The following is a 14,037-nucleotide window of genomic DNA, read 5'->3' as shown; positions in this document are numbered from 1 at the left end:
TTCCAAGCAGCGAACAATACTGTTCCTCACTTCCACTGTGCCCAGGTTCCCAGCATGCACATATCTGATTCATTTTACTTAATGTCATTTATTCTTTATAGGTAAAATACAAGGCGGACTTTTCAAAAGATAAAGGAAAGAAACCACAGTATGACCTCAAAGAGGCTAAAATCTATCAGACCTTTAAGGATGCAAACAACCTTGCTAGTGAGGTATGGTGGCCTAGTTTTCCCCACAGTATTGCTTGCATGCTTGAACTTTGCAAACCTTCTTTTTGGATATCTGTTATTCTGAAATGTTATATAATGTTAGGCTTTGTCTAGATTTCATTTAAATTTAAAATATTTCTGTTCTTTGCCCCGACTATGCTGTATGTTGTCATTCTTTACAGCACAGATATCAAAACTTTGGATCTTTACTCTATGGGGCAGATTTATCAACATTATAATACAAGGTTTTACCACAAGCAAAGTATTTTTGGCAGCAAGTTGAGATTTATTAAGCACAAAAATACTAGAAAAACTTGAATGATAAATATTGCCATCCAAAAGCTGGCAGGTTCATGTTGAAGTCAATGTAATATTTTCAATTTAAATCCATTTTTCAATAATATTTAGTGATGGGCTAATTTCCAGTGAAATTCGCGAAACGGCGTCTCGTTTTCGGCGTTGGCATCCGTTTTTTGGACTCCGGAGCACATTCGTGCGAATTCGTGCCTGGCGAATAAATTCGCCCAAAGCTAATTATATTTTTTGAGTTTCAAAAATGCATTTCTAAGCAATCAAGTTTTTAAGTTTCAATTATTTTTCTTAAAAAAAGTGCATTTGAAATGCTTGCACTTTCAAGTTTTTTTCAAATTCGAAAACAAATGGAAAAATGTAATTTTGATATATCTGCCCCTAAAACTCTTAAGTGACCATATCTGGAGTTCTACATATGACCACTATCGATGCTTCAAAGACCACATAAACTATAGATTCATATGCAAAATGGTAACCTGTATGGGGGTATCACATTCTAATTACAGTGGTCAAAACTCCTAGTCTGACATTACCCTTAGAAGAACTAAAGCTCAACTAAAGAAGTAGGTTAGAAATGTTATACATTATGTTTTGGTCTTCTGTAACAGCTCAAGGCAACCACAGCCTTTTAGCAGTAAATATCTGTGCCTCCAATTATGCCCCAGTAGCTCCTCATCTTCTTTTCTGCTGATTCACTGCACATACTCTGTGCTGCTGTTGGTTACTGAGCTTAGGGACCCATTCAAAATATACAGTACACATAGAATACAAATTTCGTAATATAAGGCTGATTAGCAATTTTTACAGATAATTAATACATGGCAGCACAGAAACCAGTGCAACTAGCATCAGAATTTAATAATGTACCCTGTAGCATCAGCTTTTATTACAGGCAAACTTAATTTTCTGTTTGATGATTTGTAACAAACCCTAAGCTTAACTTCTCAACAGCTGTTCAGAGACACTTTCCAAGTTAGTGACCCCCTGTGACAGGTTTGTTGATGCAATAAGGTCATTATATATAATATTGCATTTTTAGCAATATTCATTTTAAGGGTTTAGTTATCCTTTAAGCATTGTAGCTTTATTAAAAAAACTATAAAAATGAGAAAACTATAAATCATTCTACACAAAATTAAGTGAAGTAAAGTAAAACATGATGTTGACTTCTTGTGTTTGGGTTGCAGGTTAAGTACAAGGCAGATCTCAAGAAGCTTCACAAACCAGTAACAGATATGGCTGAATCCTTGAACATGCAGCACATAACAGGCACAAGCAAATTAGCCAGTGATGTAAGATCCTCAATTAGAGTGCTTTTAATATTGTATTAATATTTATCACTATTATTTATAATTATTTCTTGTGTATGATTTGCTAACTCTTCTATAGGGATGTAGCGAACCGCCGATAATGTGTTCGCGAACGCCGTTCGCGAACACCGGCAAAAATTGCGAACAGTTCGCGAACTTCGAACATCCGAAAATCGTTCGATTCGAACGATCGAAGGATTTTAATCGTTCGATCGAACGATTTTCGTTCGAATCGAACGAAAATCGTTCGATTTTAGCGATCGAATGGTCGAACGATTTTGACGCGAACGCCTATTGGCGAACGTCGCGCGACGTTCGCGAACTTGCGGCGGACGCGAACAGCCGATGTTCGCGCGAACAAGTTCGCCGGCGAACAGTCCGCGACATCCCTACTCTTCTGTAATACCTTCCTGTTTCCTCCAAATTTGGCAGCATCTGGTAGTGAACCTTCCTCATTTCCACACTTGTGTTCCTTCTATCTTCTAAGTACTATTAATATACTTTATTGTGTGCTGAAATAATATTAAAAAGAAAATAGAATATACTGCTAATACTAGAAATTCTAACATGATTTTGTTTTTACTTAATCAAAACTATTAACTAACCAGTTAAATGATTAATAAATAATTATTTATTATTTCTACTTTTTAGGCAGTCTTTACCAGATATTTTAAAAAATCTTCACTGTTAAAATCATTCAATGTCCATTTGAGAAAATACTTTTTAGCATAACTTTTTTATCACCATTAATAAATATGATAACATTTACAACATATTTTATAAATAATATAAGGGCAAGTTATGCTATCCAGAAGTCAAGAGGTGACATTATAGACTATAATTGAGGCAGTTCTTTACACTTCCCTTCAGTATCAGTACAAGAAGCAGTTTGAGAAGAGTAAGGGTCACTACCATGTGGTGCCTGATACACTTGAACAACTTCATGTAAAGGAGGCAACAGAATTACAAAGTCAAGTAAGTCGTTTGGATAGTCGTCATGCCACTTACCCCATCATTCATTCCATTTAGTTATTCATTTTTAAATTAACAAAAAAAACATTTCCATAAACTCATGTATATATTAGAAAACTAACATAATAATGTTTTATTTAAAAGTAAATGTAATATTTAAAAAAATAATATATTCATTTGCAAGTGTTTTTCTCTCGGATTTTAATTATGTTATGGAGTCTGAAATATAGCTTTCCTTTAAAAAAATCTAAAATCAATTCACAACTTGCATGATAGCAAGTCTGTCATACTGCAATATCCACAGGCATTTTGCTTTTATTTCTATTGTGTGCATAAAAATTAGATTTAGATAGCACAAATTTAGCCTTAAAAAACACATCAATTCCTTACTTTTCTCTAATGCATATTTTATTTTATTTAATTATATGTGCATACATTTTTTGTATGAGTTTCAGTTTAAGAAATCTTAAATTACTACGAAAGGAACACATTTACTAAGGGTCGAAAGTAACCCTCGATATTTGACCCTCGAAGTAAAATCCTTCGTCTTCGAAGTCGAAGGATTTACCGCAGATACTTCGATCGAACGATCAAAGGAAAAATCGAAGGATTTTCCTTCGCTCAAACAAAGCTTAGAAACCTTATGGGGAAGGTCCCCATAGGCTAACATTGAAGCTCGGTAGGTTTAAAGTGGCGAAGTAGGTAGTCGAAGCTTTTTTTAAAGAGATAGTACTTCGACTATCGAATGGTTGAATAGTCGAAAGATTTTTACTTCGGATCATTCGAATCGAAGTCGAAGTCGTAGTCGAAGGTCGTAGTAGCCTATTCGATGGTCGAAGTACCCAAAAAAAAACCCTTCAAAATTCAACGTTTTTTTACTTCGAATCCTTCACTCGAGCTTAGTAAATGTGCCCCTAAATGTAATATAATGTACAAATTGTTTTAAAGGAAATTAAACTACTGGTAAATATATTTGTAAAGTTCGACAATATTATCTGAACAAAACATATGGTAACAATTAGGTTTTGCACATGGATTTTTAAAACTTTTGACAAGGCTTGGTAACATTTACATATATGTTTAAATATATGTTTAAATGTTACTAAATGTATTATTAAATCGATTTGTATTCTAGGTTTAGTGAAACATTAATGAGCAAACCTCTTACTGGCATTTTCTAATACTAACAGGTGAAATATAAGGAGAAGTATGAAAAGGAGAAAGGTAAAGCAATGCTGGACTTCGAGACTCCAACATTTGTCACAGCTAAAGAGGCTCAACATATGCAAAGCGCTGTAAGTTTATCATTTTTGTTGATGGTGTTAAACATTTTATAATCCCTCAAAAATCTATAAAATCTAGTGATCACTCAAGCCTAATGCCATCTGTGCCATTTCATTACTGAAAGAAATAGATGAGCACTTTTGTGCACCATTCCCAATATAATGAGTGGTGTTTGCTATGTGTAGCAAATTGGATAATTTATGTTCTAAGTTGCTATGATCTACATATTCAAGTGATAATCAAATTAATGTGCATAATTAAGGTGATCTCCATTCAATATAATATGAAGTGACTCTTCTTGAAAAGAGTAGAAATAACCACCTATGTTTTTAAATATCTGGCTGTTTCCATTGAAGGGAGGTGGCACTGGCTCTTTTGTGTATTTCTCCACCAACTGAAAGGACCTACTATGTGTCATTAGCCCAAAAGCTAATTCTACATAATTTCTAGATGTTTCATTTCATAATATTTATATCTGGAAATAACTGTCATATTCCTGGTATAGCTTTTTGGGAGAAGCTCTTCAGTATTATATAAGGATCCATTGAACAAAATAAAGCAGATGGGCTTTGTTTAGACAACCAGTAAAAGATAGCTGAACAACGATTCTTCAGAGACACGTTTTTAGATACACTGGCTAGAAATAAATAGTTTGTAAGATCAAATAATAATGTTTACTTTTGGTCCTTTAAGGCTTATGGAATCATTTGAGATACATTTTGAACTGGACAATTCAGTGATTTATTTATACTGCAGAACCACATTCCCTCAAGAACCAATAATTATTTTATTTACTTTTTGTTTAAATAATAATACCATAAAGGTATTGTGCACTATTGTATTTTGGTAGAATATTTATCATAGGCTTCTTTTGTTTTGTTTTATTATTAGATCTTGTGGTTTCCCAATAATCTAATGTGTGTTTATAATTCATAAAGCTCAGCACCAAATGCAAATATATTATTTAAAAACACTTAACAAAGGTATTTTATCTATTACTATAATTTGCAACATATTTATTCACAGAATCCAGTTAAGGGCTTGACTAAATTTCCCCTGAAATTCCATGGATCATCCACATTTTACTGTAAAACAAACTGCTATTACTTACAATCCCCCCCAGCAGAGTCATACATGTCCATATTTTGTAGGAGGATTGTTACAACCAGTTATATGGAGGCCTGAGTTTTCACAAAGTGTAACCATTAAATATATCAGTTGATGGATTTCATTTGGTCTGTGGGCATATATCTGCCAATATACAGGGTGTAGGTTTAGAAATGTTGGTGGGTGAATACCATTTGCAGATATACTATAGGGATGAACGGGTTCAAAAGATGGAATAGATGGAAAATACTCTTTAGTACATAGAAAGACACGGACAATGTAATTATAATGGTGATCCTTTTAAACTGTCCTTACATTCTAAGGGCTTGTGAATATTTATACAGTTTTTTTGATACCATTGTTCTCTTCAGAGCAACCAGTATGGAAAAATGATCAAACAATAATTGTAAAGTTAGTTTCATATTTGTTCATGTAGTTTATGACTTGTCACTCTTTCCTTCAAGCCAAAATACTTGAAGCTGATAATGTTCTGTCAAAAACAAAAACTTATACAAGCTGCAATATGCTAGTATAAGAATGTAGTTGTGCTGTTTTTATTATCGCTAATGTGTTCATGTTTGTCTATGAATTAAGGAAATACATTCAATAATTCACCTCCATTTTGCTGTACTAGGAAAAAATTAAGGCCTATGGCACACCAGATTTTTTTCACTGGCAATGGGTGGGGGCGATCAAAATGCTGTAGATCACCACAAAACAATAAGCAAAGATTGAACATCTCTTGTGTATCTAATTCTCCCCACGGGAGCCCTAGCCTCCATGCATTACCATTTTTTTTTCTACCTGTTAATTAAGGTAGAGAGAACTTGTGGCCCTTACCATTGCTATAAGTGCAAAGAATACATTGGACACTGGTGGCATGATGATCATCACACCTAGTATGCCTTAGTCCTTGTGCCAATTATCTTCCTTGGTCCACTTTGGAGGTGAAGGAATTGACTTGTAATATATGACTATGTATGTCACTTTTCTTCCTGACTCCATTAGAAAGAATATAAGAAGGACTTGGAAGAATGTATTAAAGGCAGAAACCTTTCGGGCTTGGAGGTTACGCCATCACTGTTACATGTCAGATATGCTACAAAAATAGCGAGCGAGGTAGCACCTGCTCTTCATTGCCCTCCTATAATCAGAATAATGCCACTAATATTGGCTACACAACACCTTAATACATGTTGCTAAATTGTGTTTGTGTGTCTCCTTAGGTATATTTGTCATGCTTTGTCTCAATAACTGCAAAACAAAATCCATTAAATGTGTTTTTTTGTTAAATGTAATAGACATACATATTAACATGCCTCTTACTAAATAATGCTAATTAAGCAATATATGGCATATAGCATGTTTGGCTTTACTGATGGTTCCGTAGTTATCCCTGTTTATACCTGGCTATAATAAGAGTTCAGAATGTTTCCTTATCTTGTGTTATCCATTAAGTTATATTGCTCCCAGGAAGGCAGGAAAACTATCAAGACATTATATAAACAGTATACTGTAAGTTATTTTTGCAAAATGGGATAACTGTGGCCCCATAGTCAATAATCACACTGTAAAAATGTAGCTGAATATGTATTAGATGCCTGTCTTGTTTGTTATCTTACAACAAATATTCTATAAGTTTTGTGCCTAAAAATTATTCTGCTTTTATAGAAAGAGTACAGGAAGGATCTTGATGACACCATCAAAGGTAGAGGCCTCACTGTTCTGGAGGAGACTCCAGAGCTCTTAAGGGCAAAGAATGCAACTCAGATCTTAAATGCGGTAAGGTCATATAATAATTATTTTAAGTTTCTCTTTGATACAACCAGTAATTAAATACCATGTAGCGTTCTTGTGAGATTGACTGTTTCTTCACTTATTAAGAGTGGGCAGATATGAGCAGTGGATGTATTCATTTTTAACAATGAGCTGTATGGAAGATGGATACCATTTGAAACATATAGGACATTTAATAACTATATTTTATACAAAACTACAAAACATTAAGCCACTCTGTTTCAGCACAGTCATACAAATAGCCTCAGATTCCCGCAAAAAGCAAGAGAAAACAGTAAACTGCCAAAAGGTATAGCACAAGAGAGTGAGTAATACTAATATCGGAAAAGGGAATGTATATAAAAAAGGGAACATTTTAAGAGCACTAAGAGAAAGGTAAGGGTAGAACATAAAAGTAAGAGACACAGTAGGAAATGAAAACAGCTGGAGATAAACAGTAGAACAAGACTGAGAGAGAATCAAAAATGGAAGGCAGGACATGATATGAACGCAAAAGAGAAACTGAAAAGGTCAACGTTAAAAGAGCAAAATGGAAAAACTGAATGGGAAGTTATAAAAAGGGGAAAAGAGAATATAGTAAGTGTGTGTGTGTGTCAGATTGCAAATAGTAGACATAGCTTACTCTTCATAGACCACTATTGTGGATACACATTTATGTTGCTGGATCTATGCAGTCTGTCTTAGCTGAGACATTTTCTATGTAAGCTCTTGTATAAGTGTAAATGCAATTTACATCTGTACACAGATTAAATGTTCCCTTTATTGCAAGATAAAATAAGTTTAATTTAAAAAGGTTTGTACGTTGTTCTACTAAAAGGTGTACATGTAATGTAGCAAGCAGTTTACAGTTATCACTATAATTTTTCATGGTTTTTCAAGGAAAGTTGCAATTTCTATAATTTAGTTTAATACGGAATTTGAGTTAGCTACTCTAGCTATATTCCTATTTTTTAACCTGACAGAAAGAATATAAGAAAACACTAGAAATGGAAATTATAGGAAAAGGACTTGCTTTGGCTCTGGAGACTCCTGACTTCCAGAGAGCAAAGAATGCTACTGATATCGCCAGTCAGGTAAGCAGTCAACCAGAATGAGGTAAGTTAGCTTTTATTATCAAAGTCAGAACTCAAACTGATATTTTTACTGGCATTTACAGATAAAGTACAAACAGTCTGCAGAAATGGATAAGGCCAACTATACAACGGTTGTAGACACGCCAGAGATTATCCACGCTCAGCAAGTCAGAAATCTTTCCAGCCAGGTACCTAGTCAAACATATGTGCATTTAGCAGAGGGTGGTGTGTACTGTATGTGTGTTAAAAGAATTTTGTTTGTAGAAATAGTAGATCCTTTTTTGCTGCAAAACTTTGTCAGCATTTTTCATAAAAGGCCAAAATAAATGCAATCAAACCAAAAAAGAATAACACTTTATTATTATTATTTTAGAATTCTATTTAACATAGTATCCATTATTGGGTGAGGTTTTATATAGTATTATAAGCAAGAATTTTCCAATTCCAGCAACCTGACCCAACCAGCAGTTTTTTTCTATTGGACTAATGCAGATAGAATACTGAAAGCAATTAACTGACTGGTCGATATAGGTTACTGGAACAGGGCAAACTTTGCCAATAATACTACCTAACCTCCTTCTCAGCCATCATTATGAGTTCAAGGCAACAAATGAGAACATCTATAAAACTGAGATAGCCTCTGTTTTACACTCCATACAGGATTATGGTATGGTTCATTCCTACTTCTTTTTATTCAGGCTTTCCCTATTGTCTTTGGCTGGGCTAAACTTCCATATCATCTTGTCTATAATACTGTTATACATCTACTATACTCCGTTCCAGAATAGGGAAAAATCCATGAACTCTAACAAATATAAAGCTGTACCAGATCTCATTCAGAAAATGTAAAAAGAAATAGTTCCCTAAGCCATCACTTTGGCTCATTATCTCTTTCCTTTAACTGTAGCCTTATCTTACTCTAGTAACACTGGTTACTAAGTTAATTAATAATAGGAAACGCTTGTCAAGGCATTGCAAGTTTTGTCTTATCCCTATGTGCTTAATCACTAAGTTCAGCTCGCTATGATGTACTTTGCTGCTATTAGTTTATACTTCCCTTTTTTTCTTTTTGGGAAAACACTATGAACATTTCAAAGACTTATCTTATTTAGGGGTAGCTTCACTAATGGCAAATTGTTGCCAGCGACCACTTCGCCATACCTTGCACAACTTCGCCAGGCGCAAACACGCTACAAATACACTAATTCACTAAAATGCAAAGTTTCGTCGCAGTCGTCAAACGCTGTTGACTTTTCACTAGCGTTACTTTGGCTGTGCGAGCATTTCTTAGTGAAGATGCGCTAGCGTTCATTTGTGCCTAGCGAAATTCACTAGTGATCTTGCACTTAGGTCAATTTGCATACGATGGGTAATTTAAAGTTGTATGGACGTCTTTATTATAAATGTTGGTGCAAATGCTTAAAGTTACCACTTTTTTCAAATACATGTCCAGGGAACCTTAATAAAGACAAGACAGTTAATATAATGCCCTACACATGAGCCCACTGTAAAATGAATGTTTCATATGTTATGAAATGTCTGGGGAAAACCAGTTACCCAAAAATTCAGCCAAAAAAAGTCAGGACTTTTGCAGGCAATTCCGCTTCAAAAAAGGGATAGTCGCCAGCGTTTTTGGAACTTTAATGCATTTTTGGCCCACAGGATATGATGTAAGTGACAAAAGATTGAGGAAGATCTAGCTTTTTTAAAGCACTTTGCCTGGTCTGAGGTGGCGAAGTCAACTAACTATGTAATGTTCAGTAAAATCTGCTTAGTAACGATCGTTCGCCAGAGCGAAAAGTAGCCTGGCGATAAAGTGCGAACGAACACTAGCAATGGTCCTATTCGCTAGCGAATTGGTGCCTGCGCCTGTTACTGAATTGGAGATGTCCCTGCGGGTGGAAACGCTGGCGAAAAGTTGCTAGCGTTAGCTACTTCGCCCTTTAGTAAATCTGCCCCCAAGTCTTTTGACAGTGAGTCAATGACCAGTGAAATAATTGTTTTTCTTTTGGAATTTCTCTCCCAACAGAAAAAATATAAAGAGGAGGCAGAAAGGACCATGTCTTTCTATGTTCCGGTATTAGATACCCCAGAACTGCAGAGAGTGCGTGAAAACCAAAAGAATTTCAGCACCGTAAGTCATTTCATTTTATCCATTTACATATTTTCTTCTGCTAGTATTTACATTTTTGTCAGCAGTGGCAAAAAATAATTAGGTAGAAATACATTTTAGGATACTCCTTTTCAAGATAAGATCGGTAAATTAAAGATGTTTATGACGAAGTTAAGATGGCTTCAGAACTGAGTTTACTGATGCATCTGTGCACACAATGAACATGGCTCCCACTTAAATGGAAACACATCTGTGAGCCTACTCCTTCTGTAGGTCTCACAACCACTTCTCTTGTTGAACCGAATAACTGCTACAGGTCAGAATACTGTAGATCTGGATAAGTATCATCTCTTTAATTGTGACGATTTCATACATTTATGTTATAGATATTCTTCTGACATAAATGTGCAGTGTCACCCTATCTATATACACATAAGTATTTTCCTTCAGTGGGAATACTTTGGATATTTGTGTCGTGGCAACCAGTCTGTATATTTAAATGTTGTTATTTTGATCCTGATCACTGTAGAAAATTCAGCCATGCCAGAATTAGATGAAAATTAACGTTACACTACCTGTACATACCTTAACAATATTCTCTACTCTTTTCTTATAGCTTCAGTACCAAGTTGACCTTAAAAACAATAGAGGGAAAGTCACAGTGGTAAAAGACACGCCAGAAATACTGCGTGTTAAGGAAAACCAAAAGAATTTCAGCTCGGTATATGATTTTAAATACTGCTTTTTTAAAAAAATGCTAACCCAAATAATAGTGTGATGAAACAGAGGCAGAATTTGTTTTTAACGCAGCTGGCTATAAATCAAGCTAACCTTAACTGCATCTTATTTCCGCCAAATGCTGCTTTTTACTGTTTTTTTTAGAGCAGCCATTCCCATATTACCCAACAAGTCTACACTTGATATCTGATCAAAATTGTGGTTTATTATGTATGTTGTAAGTATATTAACCATGTCCATTGTATGTAGCTATTAATACTATTATGTACAGATTGGTGTTGGTTTTATTATGTTGTCTGTTTTGCGCTTCTTGTCAAACTTGTCAGGCTTTAAGAAACACGTATTCTAAAATAGAAATGGTTCAGGTGCTGTTATATGAAAGAGCAAATTGTAGTACTGACAGATCCGTGTGTAAAGGTAGCCATAGACGCACAGATAATTTCGTATAAAACGAATTTTCGTCTGATATTCGGTGCGTGTATGGTGGAAAAAGAGCCGACCGATATTGTCAGAAGACTTGGATATTGGTCGGCTCGTCAATCGGGCTGGAAGGAAAATTTTGATCGGGTGCCATTGAAGGGACCCAAACATCGGTCATTGTTAGTGCTGAATCGTTAGATACAGGTAGAATTCTATTGTTTCTTTCTGTATATCTACCGATTCAGCTTTACATGTGTGTATTGAAACGAACGATCTTTCTGTCTATAGCCACCTTAAGAGCTTACATGCCTGATCACAAATAAATCTGAATTACTCAGAGACATTAGATTGAGAGGTCATCATGACTCTTAAAGGTAACAAAATATACTCTAGTTATGTATTGTTTAGCTTCCATTCTCACAATAGACAGTAAATTCTAAGGATATAGACATTTTGTGTATATAAAGTATGCCGTTATTTAAAAAGAGCTGACAATTTCTTTGTCTTAGCAGAAATATTCTTCAAAGAAGAAGCACAGCCAGGTGTCATAAACACAACAGTTATAGAAAAGTTGCCACTGTTGGTGGCTTGGCGCTAAAACCCTCAGTAGGGGTTCTCATCTTGCATAGAAATGAAAAATATGAGTATATTTTCTTTTCTAGTTCAACAGTATATACTTTAGACCAAAATCTCCTTTGTGAATATTGCAGCCTTCTTTTATGTAGCAGTTTCAAGGTCTATGCTTCTTTTAATAATGCACTTGGTTCTGTTTAGGCACTAATCCTTTGTTAAACGCATTAAAAAATCCAGAAGCATTCCATAAAGGTACAATATCTAGCAGATATTAACATATTGCCTTGATTCTAATTATTAAGATTTTGTACAAAGAAGAAGTTGGAACAGGAACATCTATTGGTCAAACTCCTGAGATGGAGAGAATTAAGAAAACACAGGATGCCATTAGCACGGTACAAAGAAAACAGTTTGAGCTTCTCAGCTGCTAACCTGTTCGGGCATCTCAACAGCCAGGCTAACAACTTAGACTAGAAAAGTTACCCAAACATTGAATATTTTCCTTCTTTTAAGGGAAACAGTCACAGCCATAAACAAGCAGAGCACCTTAATATAGTAGTGGTGTTAAATAAAACTTTTTCATCAAAAGTTTTATAATAAATATATTTTAAAAAGTAGTGGTGTATATAATTTGCCATGTCAGCCTTAGATTTTTCTTCCTGCTACAGACTCACACTGTTGTCCAGTGGGACATTCCAGTTCAGTGACTTTTGCTGGAATTAGCCCAGTGAGTCTATGATTTACAGCAAGGAAAAAATGGTAGGTTAGGGAGCTCACAAATGATTAATTAAAACTCTAATAATCAATAAAAAATGCTATTGGCAAAACAGAATTATTAAACATTCACTGCCATTAAGGGGCTGATTTATTCGAGATGAGCATTGGGTGCAGGATAACTGATGGCGTAAAACTCAAATTTTCTGGCATTGATTGCCTTTTTTAAAATTTGAGCATTATTATTTTTGCACAATTGGGTTTTAACAAATAAATAAATGAAAAACTTATGCCAGAAAACGAGAGAGAACCCACTTTCTGGCATCAACTTGTTTTTTTCTATACGTGCAGGAATTTTTTTTTGCATCATCAGGTTTTTTTGAAAAAAAAATGACAAGCTTGCCAACTTATGAGCTTTAAAAAAAAACCTCCCACATAAAAAAAAACTGCTGATGGCAGAAAATGCAAGAGTAAAAGAACATTATCTGGCATCAATTATGCCTCTCCCGATGCTCACCTGGTAATAAAAATGCTTGTTGGTGATATTATTTTTATCATAATGACAGTTCCCCTTTAATAATTAATTGAATTAATTGAATAATTTTTCTCCAGATAGATACAATCAAATATTTACAAATTCTGAAACGAAATATCATTTGGTTAAAATAAGAATAAATGTTATGGTTGTGGTTATTTACACACTAATAGTAATAATGATAATAATATAATAATCCCATAAAATAATGATGTTATGTAACATGAAATAGACTGTACATATATAATAACATTTAAAATATTATTACTTTTCAAAAACAAAAGCTAGTGAAGCTGAATAAGAATATTAACAATTTTAGACTCTATGCAAGCTAATAATCATTACTAATGTTTCATGAAATTTTAACAACATATATTATAAATGTATATATTTATGATTAATTAATCTGACTCAAACTGAGTTGCGTGCAACTCCTTAGGGATGAAAGGAGATAAGTTTGTTTAGTTTTCTAAACAAATTTCAATTGTTCTAAGGGTATTTGTAAATGTAATTGCACTAGAAGTCATATTTGTCTCCATTGCTTTTCCTGACTATTCATACCACTGAAATATTATATAGGTGGTTCTCCAGTCAAGATCCCAATTCTAACCATGCCATGCATCTTCTATAACAGATCTGAGAAGACTCACTGAGAAGTAGAAGTATAGCAGTGGGGTGCATGGAATTGTGGGAACTAGGGGTCAAAATGTCCAGTCACTATAGTCAGTTCACTTCTATTCACTTTATTGACTTCACTACAATAAGTAATGTAACTAGTGATGGGCGAATTTATTCGCCAGGCGCGAATAAATTCGCGAAACGCCCGCGAGAATTCGGCTGAATAAAATTCGCGGCGTCAACAAAAAATTTTTGACGCCGG

At 34.6% G+C, this 14,037-nt stretch overlaps 1 protein-coding gene across 18 annotated transcripts in view; it reads left to right on the top strand.

Annotated features, from left to right (window-relative positions):
• neb.L (nebulin L homeolog) overlaps positions 1–14,037 on the top strand; it is a 130,191-nt gene that overhangs the window by 102,712 nt on the left and 13,442 nt on the right. For 10 of the 18 annotated variants that reach the window (XM_041576139.1, XM_041576141.1, XM_041576153.1 and 7 more), the window contains 11 exons: positions 102–212; positions 1,709–1,813; positions 2,702–2,806; positions 3,994–4,098; positions 6,203–6,313; positions 6,866–6,976; positions 7,954–8,064; positions 8,148–8,252; positions 10,094–10,198; positions 10,794–10,898; positions 12,211–12,303. In XM_041576139.1, the coding sequence (XP_041432073.1) occupies positions 102–212; positions 1,709–1,813; positions 2,702–2,806; positions 3,994–4,098; positions 6,203–6,313; positions 6,866–6,976; positions 7,954–8,064; positions 8,148–8,252; positions 10,094–10,198; positions 10,794–10,898; positions 12,211–12,303 (1,167 nt within the window). The remainder of the gene's footprint in view (positions 1–101; positions 213–1,708; positions 1,814–2,701; positions 2,807–3,993; positions 4,099–6,202; positions 6,314–6,865; positions 6,977–7,953; positions 8,065–8,147; positions 8,253–10,093; positions 10,199–10,793; positions 10,899–12,210; positions 12,304–14,037) is intronic. The other 8 variants (XM_041576149.1, XM_041576146.1, XM_041576142.1 and 5 more) reach the window with 5 other exon arrangements.

This window comes from Xenopus laevis, chromosome 9_10L, assembly GCF_017654675.1.
Source record: "Xenopus laevis strain J_2021 chromosome 9_10L, Xenopus_laevis_v10.1, whole genome shotgun sequence".
Classification (NCBI taxonomy): Eukaryota; Metazoa; Chordata; class Amphibia; order Anura; family Pipidae; genus Xenopus; species Xenopus laevis.
This window is presented reverse-complemented; position numbering and strand designations above follow the sequence as displayed.